At 39.8% G+C, this 14,892-nt stretch overlaps 2 protein-coding genes across 2 annotated transcripts; both read right to left on the reverse strand.

The window, feature by feature from the left end:
* si:dkeyp-51f12.3 (uncharacterized protein LOC107988041 homolog) lies at positions 1-6,428 on the reverse strand. The gene is made up of 3 exons (XM_034313413.2): positions 5,889-6,428; positions 4,147-4,610; positions 1-2,020 (listed from the first exon to the last, which is right to left on the reverse strand). Exons 2-3 carry the CDS (start codon positions 4,335-4,337, stop codon positions 1,825-1,827), a joined length of 387 nt encoding a protein of 128 aa, XP_034169304.1. The 5' UTR covers positions 4,338-4,610; positions 5,889-6,428; the 3' UTR covers positions 1-1,824.
* Positions 6,429-9,435: 3,007 nt separating this feature from the next.
* Positions 9,436-14,848, reverse strand: si:dkeyp-51f12.2 (uncharacterized protein LOC100151460 homolog). The gene is made up of 2 exons (XM_034313515.2): positions 13,790-14,848; positions 9,436-11,659 (listed from the first exon to the last, which is right to left on the reverse strand). The coding sequence occupies exons 1-2, from the start codon at positions 14,071-14,073 to the stop codon at positions 11,413-11,415; spliced, it is 531 nt and encodes a 176-aa protein (XP_034169406.1). The 5' UTR covers positions 14,074-14,848; the 3' UTR covers positions 9,436-11,412.
* Between the last annotated feature and the right edge of the window lie 44 nt (positions 14,849-14,892).

Genomic DNA, 14,892 nt, shown 5'->3' on the forward strand with positions numbered 1-14,892 from the left:
CATCAAAATATCATAAAGAGTGACACATTAAAAAGTTAGATTTATACAAAAGTTAAGCAAATACACAACACAAACATACAGTATATTTGATTTAAAATGCCTGTTGCACATAAGCCTGTATAGTAAGTATTGTGAATAAAAAGGGAAGTAGTGGAAAAGAGAAGTGTTTTACATTCATTCAGGGCAGTGCACTTCTTTTATAACATGTCACTACATAAACTTGTGGCAAAATGAAAATCAAGAATGACTTCCTCTTAAATAACACACGCTGGTCCAAGACGTTAAAGTTTATGAGCCATTAAACTGATCAGTGGTCCAAGGCACTACCAAGAATTTACATTGTTTCAAAAAATTGGCAGTCAGGATAAATACACAGTTATAACAGAAGATGCTTTCAGCTAGCAAAGCAAGACCAGTAAAGTACCATACACACACAAGAGTTATAAACACACAAACTTTGAAACTTCTATTACAATCTAGTCTGTCTATCGGCTTAGCCAAAAATCTATTCCCTTTCAGGGCCCATTTTCACCATAGTGCTGTAGTGGCACTAATACTGCAGGATTGTCATGAAAGTATCTACGATGATCTGAAGACTGTAAAGGGTCTGGAAGGTGGGGTGAAGTATTTTGTCACACTTTCCTGTTGGCAACATTACAGCACTGTACTTGGCACTGTCAATACCTAGCAGGGATATTATATTATTCTTTCATTATCATTTTTTCCCCATTCTGTCTTTCTGGCCATTTTTTCATGTGCATTGTGCTCTTTTGTTATGTAGAAATGTAAATGCCCCACCAGGCATTAGTCTGGATCTGAAACATCCAGCTCACGGATTGTCAGGATCAATTAAAAATGCTGTCTGGATATAAGAACTTTCTCTCTTCCCTGTCAAACTCTGGAAGCAACTATAAAAGGAAACTATTCAGACAAAAAGATTCATGTTAAATCTGTTATTAAATACAGCTATGACTTTGCATGTGGTTCTACAGACACATCTACAGTACAGCCTTTTCTCTGTCATTCATGTTTAGAAAAGAAAATGCTTTTGTAAAGTGTTCTTTGGATAGTTGAGAGTTTTTCTCATACGGAAACTCTCTGCTCTAGCATTCTATAAACGCCTTCCCCAGAGGGCCAAACTTTTTTTTTTTTTCCTGAGGAGTACTACTTTCCCATTTTATCCACCACTGCATTAAAGTACAAAAAAGACATACTTAAACTATTTGCCTCAATCATTATAAAATGATATGGAGAAAATATTTTTCTCCTGGTGTAAATATCTGGAAATCTGTTTTTTTGCCCATCGGCGAAGGAGAAACCGAACCAAAAGTACTCCCTGAAAATTGTGTACTTAAAGTACAAAAAAACAAGCAGTCAGCTCATTTATCAGCCATAAATTTGACTCCTATCCCACTTTTAGCAGAGCTTTAGCAACAGCTCTAAACTTTTTGGCCATCTGTTAGAAAAAAAAAAAAAACTCATTTGGGCAACTCTTAACTCCTAATGACTCAATGTCTGAAGAATTTACTCTGCTGGGGATTTCCATGTCAGGAACAATTCTAAGGAGTAAAAACACAGACAATTTTCTACAAAGGGTTAAAGTTGCATGTTACTTGTTATTATAGGTCATAAAAAGTCATATGACTAGCATTACGCCATTGATGAGGCAATGCATGTGCTACTAAGAATCAGATGATCTCATAATGGTCACTTATGGTTTTCAAACTGCCTGAGTGATTTACAACAAATACTGAAAACATACAGCCTGGGACTCGGCACTTAGCTCTCATTAGCACCTAATTGGTTATCATTGTTCTCATGTGGTCAGGAAGGCTGAGTCATAATCATAGCTGGCTGTGGGAGGGTGGTGGTCTTCATGACAGTTTCATAGGATGGGGGAGGCTCCATGTCCCAGGGAGGTGGCGTTCCAGGTAGGCTTTGGAGACTGGTGAGTACTGGAGGGGGGTTCTGGGCTGAGCGCCGCTCTTCTGCTGAAGCCCTGCGGATCCTGTCCAGCCGCCTGTAGATGATAAAAAGTTATAAACAGTTGTCCACTGTGATAAGCCTCAAATTTTTTTTTTTGTTACACTGGAGAGCAAAGGAGCTAGCAAACTTAAAAGGGCCTATGGAAATTATTTGCTTAAGGTATAACAAAATTTCCAGCCAATACAAGACATGATATTTCCTTCCTCAGAGCTAAAAGCAGTGGCTCTAAATTACTTATTACCTTCAGGTATCTGCTAGATAAACCTTCCAGCTGGACAACTGCTAATCATGTATTTTTTTGACCAACTATTGGTAACATTTTCCCTATAGACAAGCCAATGCTGTCCAGAGAAAGTCTTCCATTTCTATACCAATAACCTTTCAAAAAGAATAAAGCACTTTATGCGATGTACTTGTGTTAGAGGTGATTTTTTAGCTCCCAAACAAACCACTAACCAAAGCTTTGCAAACTATTTAAAAAAAATACAGTAATATAAATAGCATTCTTTATGTAAAATTCAACAATAATCTAGGTTAAGCTCCAACACTGGGCAAGACTTATATTTCAATGGTGCCAAGCTTTAGAAACTGTATACAGGGTGATATGAAAGCATATATTATTATTTACAATATATTATTAACCTGTCATCTTCAGGCTTCCTCTTAAAACAGAGAAGATACACAGATGTCTTTAACTCAAACAGAGAAAGGACAGATCCTGTCTACCTGCAGCCAGAACTTCAATCAAGCCTTTCAGCTGGCCAGCAGTTGAACAAAACCTTAGTGACGTCATTAGTCCTTGCCACAAGCATTTTTGCTTATTTTACATTGTTTTGCTCCTGTACTTTATGGTGCTTTTAGTATTTTAATAAAATATCCAAACAAGCCTGCTTATTATCAACTGGCATTATCAAATGGTTAGGGCAGTAATCAACAAAGGCCCCCTGTAAACAGAAATTCAAACACCCCAAACCTGGCATGACTCTATGTGAGTGCATGGAAAAATAATTGCAAATTATTTGCTCATAGGACTTAGCAGAGTAGACCCAGTGTTGGGTTTATACATTCAGCTGGAGTGTTTATGTTCTCATACAAACTCCTTCAATTCCAGAAAGAGACAGAGGGGAGAAAAAGGGGGAGAGACCCTCTAGAACATTTTAGATGATGTCAGCGAAATACTCTTTCCAGCCCTTGCAAAACTTGCTTTCCTATTTCAACACATGCATACAGCTGACTCTGGTTTCTGTTAGCATTTGTTTTCCTAATCATGCCATTACCATCAAGAAAGCACAGGGATTTGGCAACATGCAACTCATGTCCTCTCCAGCCTAGTTCTGAGACACAACCCTATCATTGTCTCTTGTGTATGGTCTGGTGTGAGACCGCATTGGTGACATACCAACAGCTCAAAAAGAATCTGACTGGCAACCTGCCTTCTTTTTCTTGCTCTCAGACATGGACCAAATTAAGAAGGAGGAAGTTGTTAAGCAACCATTCAGTGCTTTTTCTTGAAGTACTGATCTTACAGAATTAAAAGAGGGCAACTAATGCCACAGCAAAAGTTCACAATAAACTTCAAACAGCTACATTTCTGTTTATAGTGAATTTGATGTGTATTACAACCTGTGACCAGTTCAGCTCCAGCACTGTGCCTTGTAAATCAGACGTTTATACTAGAAATAAGTGCTGAGTTCTTAGCTTCCCCTCGCAATCTGTGCTTTAGACTGGGTTAAAGAACAGGGTAACAGTCAGGACAGGGTGCTGAAACATCATGTCTGTCATCCACTGGGGGAACACTGCAGTTTTACCCCCACTTGTTTTCTCTATCTTTTCTATTTAATAGTGTAATCACCACATTTGTGACTTTTTTTTTCACCTGAAAAACTACTAAAACTAGATGGCATGGAAACTCAAACAACACAAACCTGCAACCAATTTTCATTTGATTGTCTCAGTGACTTTGCCATTTGGAAGCCCTGTTTGCCTTTCTCTCGCCTGGCCATAATGTTACTCATTAACCCTCAGGTCCTGTTTACTTCTCAGCAATGGATGTTCCAGATTATCTCTAATCTTCATCTAATGGCAACAGAATACTCCTGGTTTCATGTCATTCATTGTTCCACCTTAAAAAGAACATAAGGGTTAAGTTGGCTTCTTTACCTCTGCAAAGCGATGGCTTGCTCATACGTGTACTGGGTGCCGGTGCGTGAGTGCAGCAGGAAGTGACCTGGGATGGTCATGTTATGGTTGCTGGACTTCATCACTCTGCAGAAGGAGTAGATGAGAACACCGAAGCCAAGGGCAGCAAGGGCTGACCCAAATGCACCAGTGTACACTGTAGCAAACATCATGAGGACGACGCCGAGGGCCACCAACAGCACCCCTACACTCACCAGTGCTCTGTGGGGCAAAGGCACATGGCCCTGCTCCTCTGAGCCATCGCGCTCAGCCTCACTGCCCGCCACGCTGCTAAAACCAAGTGTCAGTGTGTGCAGGTGTGGCTATGAGTGTGTACGTCTATGAGTGTGTCTGTATAAGGGGGTTATTTTGAACAGAGCACAGCACAAAAGCCAGGCCAGCCCGGTGTCAGCTCATGTCCCCAGAGATCAAATCTGAAGAACCACCTAGAGAAGCGAGGGAAAAGGAAACAGTTTAACAACAGCTATCCGTGTACTAATGTAGAACTGTCACTGTGATTAAAGGATACATACACAAAACCTGTAATAGATTTGGTAATAAGCTCTAGACTAGCACCCAAAGCTTTAATCAAACATGCAATTATGCAAAAAAAAAAAAAAAATGCAAGACAATTTCTCAGAATTAGCATTTTTTTAAATGACTTCTTTTGACCCTCCTTTTGAAGCATTTTCGACTAAGACAAAGTGCTCCGAAAGCACTTCTTATATTGCCACTTGTTGATAAAAGCACTAATATACCAGCCTGACCCCAAAAGTGAGCAAGGGCATCATGTGGTAATGGCAATACCCGACAGCTGCCTCTCCTCGGCTGCTGTATCAAAGTAAAATAAATTAGGTGGCTACACATTTCCATTTCCTAGATAAATGATCTCAAGCCGTCGTAATATGATTGTGTTAAAAATGACATGATCTAGATCACTTCTTGTAATTTCTTATCCTGATATGAAGGAATAGTGTGTGCCTAATAAGCACTGAAGCTGTTCAGTGTGCAGTATTGTCAGTTAGCATATGTAGCTATGAAAACAAATGTTTAGATACCTTTAGTTTTTAAAACTAAACATGAAAATAAATCTCTGTTGAATTTAGCTGCTTGTTCAGAAAGGAATATAGTTTCAACTAACATTACAACAAGTTGCCAAGGCCATGTTTCATAACTTTTCAAGACACCTTTAATGCTTTAATGCTATTGATACTGTATTTCAAGGCAATGATACAGAAGTTTTCCACAGTTACTGTGTGTGTAATGCTGATTTACATTATGAAACCATGTTGCCTGTGGGAATAAAGTTAAATATATCTCATTTGTGTTTAAAATAGTTTCTGCTGAGTGTATGAATGAGCCTAAACAACAGTTTTGTGGACTTGTATTGTCACTTGATAGCCTGATCAGAGCTGATGTCTGACCTTGCCACACCTTTGGGTTTTGGTGAACTGAAGCCACTGAAAGACAGGATGGCAAAGAGAGGATGCCTAAATGTTACATTATAATCTAATATATATCAGAATTACGAGTGATAATTTTAAAAATACATATATCTCGAGATGATTTAGAGGCCTACATCATGTGGAGACGGATGTAAACATTGTTTTTATCATTATATTTGCAACAAACAGCTCAACTCTGAATATACTCGACTGTATAGCTACAGTACAAATGTTAGGCTTGGACCTACATAGGCTACTAGTTTGTTCGCCTCAGCTTACCTTGTTACTGTCGAAGGAGATGGTATATTCCTTTAAAAAAGCAGATACGGACGTCTGAAGATGTACGTTAGCGGTGGTCAAGTCTATAAAAGCCGTTGTTGAGAGACAGAGAGGTGAAAAGGAGGAAAGACGAGCCGCGCAGCTGCAGCCGAGTTGCACAGCCGAGCCCCTCATTTCCTGTAGGAGCCAGCAGGAAAGAGCAAAGGCGGCAACATCACGCTTTCATCGCCTAATAAGTCGGCATGGTCATTCATGCTTCGAGCAGCATCTACTTTGTGTGCTCAAATCGCTAAGACAGGCCTTGAGCGTTGCTACAAAGCACTGCTTGTCCTCTGTGCCGAAGCGCTTGTGACTGTCCCAGAAAGAGGGGAAGTTCTACAAAGCGCACAGAGCCATGTGGACAAATCTGCGTCAACACACTGCTTATGAGCTGGCACTGAAAAGGGCTGAATTTATGGCCATGGCTAAATAAATCATTTAGCCATAGCCATGTCTATTGTTCTAGTCCATTCTGCTTGTGTTGGGGAGGAGATTTCATTTCCTCTTAGAGCATTCAGACATGACAAAGCTGAAAGGAGAAACTTGAAATGAGTCCACTTTATTCAGGTCTTTCATTTAATCTCTTATGGTGGCATTAACAGGGTTTACAGGCTCCTTTACATTACAGGTTTAGTCTAGGACTAAGTTGTGCAGTCTCTAAAACATTCTGGGATCTATCTGGGCTTATACCCTACAATTCCCTGCTGAAAAAAAAAAAAGAAAAAGAAAGAAAGAAACCATCACAGAAATTTTAACGGTTTCCACTAAAAATACCATTACAAACCATCAGCTAACCACTAAAACAACTGGTCCTTAATGGTAGCCACTAGGCATAACACCAATAGAAGGCAACGAGACCCACAGGGATCATCACAGTTTCCATTAAAACCTATACAGTTCCCATTATAACCATTAACCAAATCCAATTATAACCAAATCCTATGAAGGTCATAATGGTTTTCAAACTAAGATTCAAATCCAAAGAAATATAACTCCTTTTTGATGAGAGCGATCAGAAGAGCATGACCAGACTTGTCTGAGCTAACAGGAAGTCATCTCAGAACGCACTACACATCAAAACTAAGGTGGATGAGCTACATCAGCAGACGACCACACCAGGTTCCACTTCTGTCAGACAAGAACAGGAGTCTGAGGCTATCATGGGTACAGACTCCAAACTGGACAGTTTAAGACTGGAAAAAGACCAGGTGATTTTTCTTTTTTTTTCCTAATCTTAAACTGTCCAGTTTGGGTGAGTCTGTGCCCATGATAGCCTCAGATTCTTGTTCTTGGCTGACAGGAGTGGAACCCAATGTGGTCTTCTGCTGTTGTAACCCATCCACCTCAAGGTTCAATGTTTTGTGCATGCTGAGATGCTTTTCTGCTCACCACAGTTGTAAAGAGTGATTATTCGAGTTACTATATCCTTCCTGGCAGCTCAAACCATTCTGACCTCTCTTATCAACAAGGCGTTTCCACCCACAGAACTGTCACTCACTCAATGTTTTTTGTTCTTTGCACCATTCTGTGTAAACTCCAGAGACTGTTATGTGTGAAATACCATTAAAACCAATACAATTCCCATTATAATCATTAAAACCATTACAAATTCTATGAGGGTTTCTATTTTTTTCAGCAGGGTTGACCTAAAAGCAATAAATAAAGAAGTATTATTTATGTATATATACATATAAACTTTTCCTTGTTGCAAGGGTTCTAGTGGTTCCATCAAGAGTACATCTTTTGTACCATTAATATGTTACCTTCACCTGGAAACATTGACTATAGTATGCTATATTGCCCAAAGTATGTGGACACCTTACCATCACACCCATATGCACTTGTTGATCATCTTATTCCAGATTCAGTTGTCCTTTGCTGTTATAATAACCTCCACTCTTCTGGGGAGAATTTCCACTAGATTCTGGAGCGTGGCTGTGGGGATTTGTGATCATTCAGCCACAAGAGCATTAGTGAGGTCAGGCACTGATGTTGGGTGAGGAGGCCTGGTGTGCAGTCAGTGTTCCAGTTTATCCCAAAGGTGTTTAATGGTTTTGAGGTCAGGGCTCTGTGCAGGGCAGGCCACAATCACACATACTCACATACCTATTCACACACTACGGACAATTTAGAAATGCCAATCAGCCTACAACACGTCTTTGGACTGGGGGAGGAAACCGGGGTACCTGGATGAAACCCCCAAAGCACGGGGAGAACACGCAAGCTCCGGGCACACAAGGCAGAGGCGGAAGTTGAACCCCCAACCCCCACTAACTCACCATGCCCCCTATAGTGTATACCTATAAAAAGAATTTAAGTCACATAATGACCTGAAGGACCACTGATGTACCTTAAAAGTGTTACACTAAAAGTTAATTAAAGGGCACACTACATGCACCTTCCCAAGTAAATATACATACTGATGGTACAACAGATGTTCCCTTGATGTATCACCTCAGCGACAAGGAAAATAGAGTTTAGTACTCTTTATTTCAACTTAGAACATTCTTTGAAGATGTCTTAAGGGCTGATCCAGTTGAACCTTTTCTCCTAACAGTTTTGTAACAAATCTGCTTGTAGAACTATGTAACGTTCTAAATACAAATTCTGAAGTTATGAAGAATTTGATATATTATTTCTCGTTAATGACCCAAATATTGGTCTAAACCAAAATGTTCTAGTAGTTAACACTTGTTCTGTAAACTAAGTCCAGAGACTTTGTAATGTACAATTAATTGATAATTAACATAATTAACCATAATTAAGCATTTTAGAGTAGGGAAGTCCTAAAAATGTCTGGACTCCGGCATGCCAGTTTTTAACCTGTATATTTGTTTCTTTAAAGCTGACTTGGTATTAATCCTAAATTTTAATTAACAATCATTAATTTCTCAATTAACACTGATCTCATTTGGCTGATGTAAATATAATAATAAACAATCATTAAGTAGATCCTTGTTGGTTTCCTTTAATGAAATATCAAGTTAACAGAGAAATAGCCAGTCATAATGGTTTTCAAACTGGGATTCAAATCCAAAGAAATATAACACTTTATTGATGAGAGCGATCAGAGGAGAATGACCAGACTGGTCTGAGCTGACAGGAAGTCTATAGTAACTCAAATAAACACCCTTTACAACTGTGGTGAACAGAAAAGCAATTCAGAACGCACTACACATCAAACCTTGAGGTGGATGAGCTACAACAGCAGAAGACCACATCAGGTTCCACTTCTGTCAGACAAGAACAGGAATCTGAGGCTATCATGAGCACAGACTCACTGAAACTGGACAGCTGAAGACTGGAATTAGACCAGGTGATTTTTTTTTCCCAGTCTTCAACTGTCCAGTTTGGGTGAGTCTGTGCCCATGATAGCCTCAGTTTCCTGTTCTTGTCTGACAGAAGTGGAACCTGATGTGGTCTTCTACTGTTGTAGCCCATCCACCTCAAGGTTTGATGTTTTGTACATGCTGAGATGCTTTTCTGCTCAGCATGTTTGTAAAGAGTGATTACTATATCCTTCCTGGCAGCTTGAACCAATCTGGCCATTTTCCTCTGGCCTCTCTTATCAACAAGGCATTTCCACCCACAGAACTGTCGCTCACTCAGTGTTTTTTGCACCATACTGTGTAAACTCTAGAGACTGTTGTGTGTGAAATTCCCAGGAGATGAACAGTTTATAAAATACTCAAACCAGCCCTTCTGGTACCAACAACCATGCCACAATCAAAGTCACAGAGATCACACTTTTTTTTCATTCTGATGTTTGACGTGAACATTAACTGCAGCTCTTGACCTGTATCTGCATGATTTTTTGAACTGCGTAGCCACCATATGATAGGCTGATTAGATAACTGCATGAATGTGCAGGTGTACAGATGTTCCTAATAAAGTGGACAGTGAGTGTAGACTATAATTATAATGAATTTCAAAACCAATGGTCTGTTAGTACAAAACTAAAGTCTTGTAGACTTGATCAGGAGTCATGTGTGTGTGTAATAAATCAAAAACATATTTTAATGTATATTTTAGATGACAATATTTAATTATTTTTGTATTACTTTATTTGTTGATTTTCAAAAAGAAATGAAAACACTACATTTTTGTCCAAAAACGTAATAGAATCTTTGGGTACATGCACGTAAGCCACGTACATCGTGCATATTCTATTATGTATAGTGCAAAGTACCTATAGTTAAAGGCCCTGATCTGTATTTGATGGAGGCACATCATTTTAATGTCACTTTGGTTGAGGCAGAGAAAGCAATCAATGAAAATGCCATGATTTATAATGTTACAAACAAGAGGAGTCCAAGGTAATATTAAACCTGCTAATGCACTGTGGTCATTTGTGATCACATCAGTGAGGCATTCTACACTTACATTACATCACAAATCAATGCTTCTCAGACTGTCAATTTCCTCCACGGGACACAAAGGTCACCAGTGACGAACCAAATAATGCTCTGGTTTGCTGTTGCACTTAAGTGTTTCCTGTAAGACATATTCTGTCAATTCTCTGTAAGTGCCCTGATGAAGCGATTCATCGTTATGGGTCTTGCCACCATGTTCGCAGTCAGTCCAAAGCAACAAGCAGGAGTAAGCTGATTAAAAGGTTTCAGCAGTTAAATGTCACTATTGCCACAGTAGATGTGCTTTTGGCAGAGAAATATTTTTGATCTGGTGTCACTTCCTACAACTCCAGTTTCCATCATCATTTGTGTCTGTCTTTCTGCAGACGACACTCACAGATTTTCCCTGTCAAATCATCATGCACAGGAGCAAACAGTAGCTTTGCATATATAGCCAGGCCTTTTCTCTGTTTCCTTCTCATAAGCTGGTGCTTGTGTTGATGAGTACAGATTGTGCCAGTGACTTCACGTACATATTCATGGGTCCAGGAGCTACAATTTGTGACATTCACAAGCAGCAAGTACTGTCACCAAATCTCATCTGTGCACCAAACCAGTCAAGAAGTGATTGTAATTCATGCTTGTGAGAAATTTGTAAACAGGTACAAGTACACACTTTTGTAGTATATAATCAGTAATTTGTATAACATCAGTGTCATGTATGGAGAGATAATGCAGTAGCTGCATGGAGAAAGGACATTATAAATTTGATAAATTGGCCTCAATTTTCAAACACTGGCAGTTGTGAAAATACTGAGAGAAATTAGGCGTTTATCCATCAGGGGTAACTATACCTTCTGAGTATAATTACAAAAGAATACACCTCACAGGAGGATACAACCGATACTAAACACTCCTAGGGGCGTTACCATTTCATAAGGTTACATAATTTCTCTTTTGACCATATTCAAAATGGACCTCATTGTGAGCAGACAAAAAATGTAGCTTCAATACAAAGGGTTTCTGAAGCACACTTGTGCATGAGTGTGGGTTCCCTGGGTGAGCCATGCTCTGTGCTAGTTGATGGCTGCAGTGAATGGTTGCAACCTAATGGCTCATTGACAGCACAAGCTTTACACTTCAAAGCTGATCTCGCGAGAGCGACTGAAGAGCGGCTCAGTGGGCAACAGTGTGTCCGAGTAACTGCGTCGCATGTTCGTAGAGCTGCATGTAGTTTTGATGGCCACTTCATATGGAGGTGGAGGTTCCATCTCCCATTGGGCTGGTGGCCCTCGAGCAGCTGGGCTGAAACATGTCGGCTCCATGGGAGGGTAGTCAAAATCATCCCCGTACAGCCCTCGTCTCTGCCGTTCCAAAGTTCTAAAACAACACACACAATCATATACACATGCATAAATGATAATGTCATTTCAAATTCAGCAGAATGTGAACCTGGATTCAGGATGCTCAAAAAGAAAAACAGGCCAAATTTGAAGTTAAAGTTTTCACTGCAAATCTTAGATATTTGAATAATTTAGGTCTGAATTCCCCTTGAAAATCCAGTTTAAAAAATTAAGCAGGGTTCCTGCCTGGAACAATTAATGTTCAGGAAATTGCGAGTTTGAATGCAGATAAAGTACAAGAAAGCATAATTGGCATGGCATGTTGGATGAAAAAGGATGGCACTGTATCTTCCTTGCTGATCAGAATGACACTAACCAATTGTAGCTGTCTACAAGCTCATGTATACAGGGCAGTTTTATGAGGATGCACGAACAGCGGATTGAAAGGATATGATGATTTTTGGAGAAAGTATGTGTTACCCCTCAACAAACTGGTAGCTGACATCAGTGTGATATCATGTTATAGGGAAAACCTGGTGGGGCTGGGGGCGGTGGGGGGCTTAATTTTTTTTTTATTACGAGTTTTTAAACTTTAACATTTACATTACACAGAACATCCAGAGGGAAGCTTGGTTCCAATCAAAGCAAATTCTGAATTTTTACAACATAAATTTTCACAACCATGTCAATAAAAAGTGATGACTTAACCTGAGTCCTCTACAGCCTGAATTTTTGTAACCTTAATTTTCAAGACTTTAACTGTGAGGAAGAGGATCATTTCAGTTAAATAGTGATCATTATGACCTATCCATCAGTTGGTCAGCTGTATGCTCTGATTCGTCACTTTGGATAAAAGCATCTGGCGATTAATAAGTGTACACCAATTCCAACCCAGCATATTCAAACATGTAAAATTCACAATTAAAATGTTCAGAATCAAATTATACATTTTTTTTTTGAAGCATAATTAATTCCTGTTTATACTCTAATGAATCTATCTATAAGGGTGTTATTTGAGTGATATAATTAGTTATATAATTATTTATATTATATTTACAAAAACAAACAAACAAAACGAACAAAGAATATATAATGTTAACAGTAATTTCACCAATGAAGCTCAGCTGAATAAAATGTTAAAGTCTTTTGGCCACAGGGTTGGAGCTTCTTAACACTAGGTGGTGTACAAACCATTTCAACTGCTTCAGGATTCAGGATTCAGGGTTTAAGTACATGATGCTGAATTTGCTTTTCCATTGAGTGAATTATAAACCTTTTAAGGGGAAAAAGGAATGGCTTGTATTGACTCTCATGACCCTCTACAGGTATGTGTGTGTGTGTGTTTGGGGGTGCTTTTGTGTTCTCATTTCCTAATGGGTGCTAGTACTTGACTAATCAATTGACATAATGTATTAATAAGTTGATTTTTGCAAACGAGAACAATACGATGAGGAACGCATGATCTCATTACAGCATACCGTAAACATCCATGCCCATTTACTTTATAGCTTCTACCCTGACTCTTTTCTAGTGTCGTCTTACACACTATTTACTATATTGCACACCTCAAATATTAACAATGACTAAAATCAATCCAAATAGCATTTCAGACTACATAATGAAAGGAGCACTTTCATAGACAAACAAATAAATATAAAGAGATGCAAGAATTAGTTTTATTCAGTTGTAATAAAACTATGGACTCTTTTATTTAAATGCAGACTCTGAATTTATATCTACCTAGTTTAAAAACTGAAGGTGGAAAGAGTTTTCTGCTCAGCAAAAATTAGTTTTTTGCCACTTTCAAACAAAAAAACAATTTTCAAACTTAAATGGTTGCTCAGCATTAAAAATCAACTTTAGGACATTGTAACTGCATTCAAAGAACATGCAATACATGTGCGTTTTTAATATTCTGCATTCAGGCAAATGTTTTCTATTATTATAAGAGTCTCTAATGGGTAATCATAATCTTTATCAGCACTCAGTTTGTTGTGCTGACTGTTGTGATTCAGACGTTTGGTGTATTTACAAGCAGTTTGGTTTAAATTCACATCCACAAAAACCATTGTTTAAATGATTCACTGGTAGTGCATCAATGCATGCATAAAATTACAGTGGAAATTTGGGACATGATGCATGCTTGTGGGGAAGACCACACGTTTACCTGTGCAAGAAGACGGACTGGGACTCCGGGAAGTGGCTCCCGGGCGGCGGGCTGAACAGCACGTGCCCGTAGTCGTGCGTGTATTCATTAGTGTAGGAGCCCTGGCGGCTCTTGCCGTTCATGGCCCAAAAGAGGCCGAGGATGAGCATGACTGCGCCTAGCACCACGCAGCACAGGCTGAACGCCTGCAGTCTGCTCTGGCTAGACGTGAGGAAGGCGGTCGAGCCGCCGGTGACGATGAGGAAGACGCCAATGAACACGGCGCCATGATGCAGAGAAGGCATCGCCGAACTTCACCCGCGCTCCTGTCTCCTGTAGCGACCGCGCGCGCTCTCTCTCTCTCTCTCTCTCTCTGTCTCTGTCTCTCTCTCTCACGCACACGCATGCACGCACGCACACACGCGCGCGCGGCGAGCTCCTTTCAAAGTTCCTTAAAAGTTGCAAAATCCCATCTCTCCCTTCACTAACTGAATTTTTTCCCTTCTCACGATTTGTTTAGGCTATAATCTGAAACAGGATGAGGTTCTCGCCAAGAGTTCCCTTCATGCCTTCTCATGATGAGTCCCTGAAAAGTACTCTCGCGCGCAGCAGAAAGCATCATTCCGACTTATTGCCATTAATTATTCCCACATTTACAGAAAAGAAAAAAAACAAAAGTGCTCCGGGGCTGAAAGATACCATTCAGCATCAGTCAGTCCTCTCTGTGCGTCCTGCTCGCTTCATGGAGGTGTTTAGGGCGTAGCATGTACCGTTACACACCAGCCAAGTGGTGTGTGTGTGTGTGAGTGTACAGTCGCCCCACCCCACTGTTTACTGTCGCTCGCGCGCTTTACACTCACCCACTTCACAGTGCAGTCGCGCTGAACAAGCACGCGCGCTCACCATCAAACACACATCCACTCATATTTCACTTGAATAATGCACATTATTTCGGAATATTTTCCTAAAGTTAAACACACACACACACACACACACTAAGACATCATGCCATGAATGAATGTTGCCTCTTCTTTCATTTGTATAGTTTATGAAGCTTGATGTGAACTTGATTTTATTTCTCTTTCCCTATTATTCCACATGCATAATAATGATCACGCCGGACT

Source organism: Pangasianodon hypophthalmus, chromosome 19, assembly GCF_027358585.1.
Source record: "Pangasianodon hypophthalmus isolate fPanHyp1 chromosome 19, fPanHyp1.pri, whole genome shotgun sequence".
In the NCBI taxonomy this organism is placed as follows: domain Eukaryota; kingdom Metazoa; phylum Chordata; class Actinopteri; order Siluriformes; family Pangasiidae; genus Pangasianodon; species Pangasianodon hypophthalmus.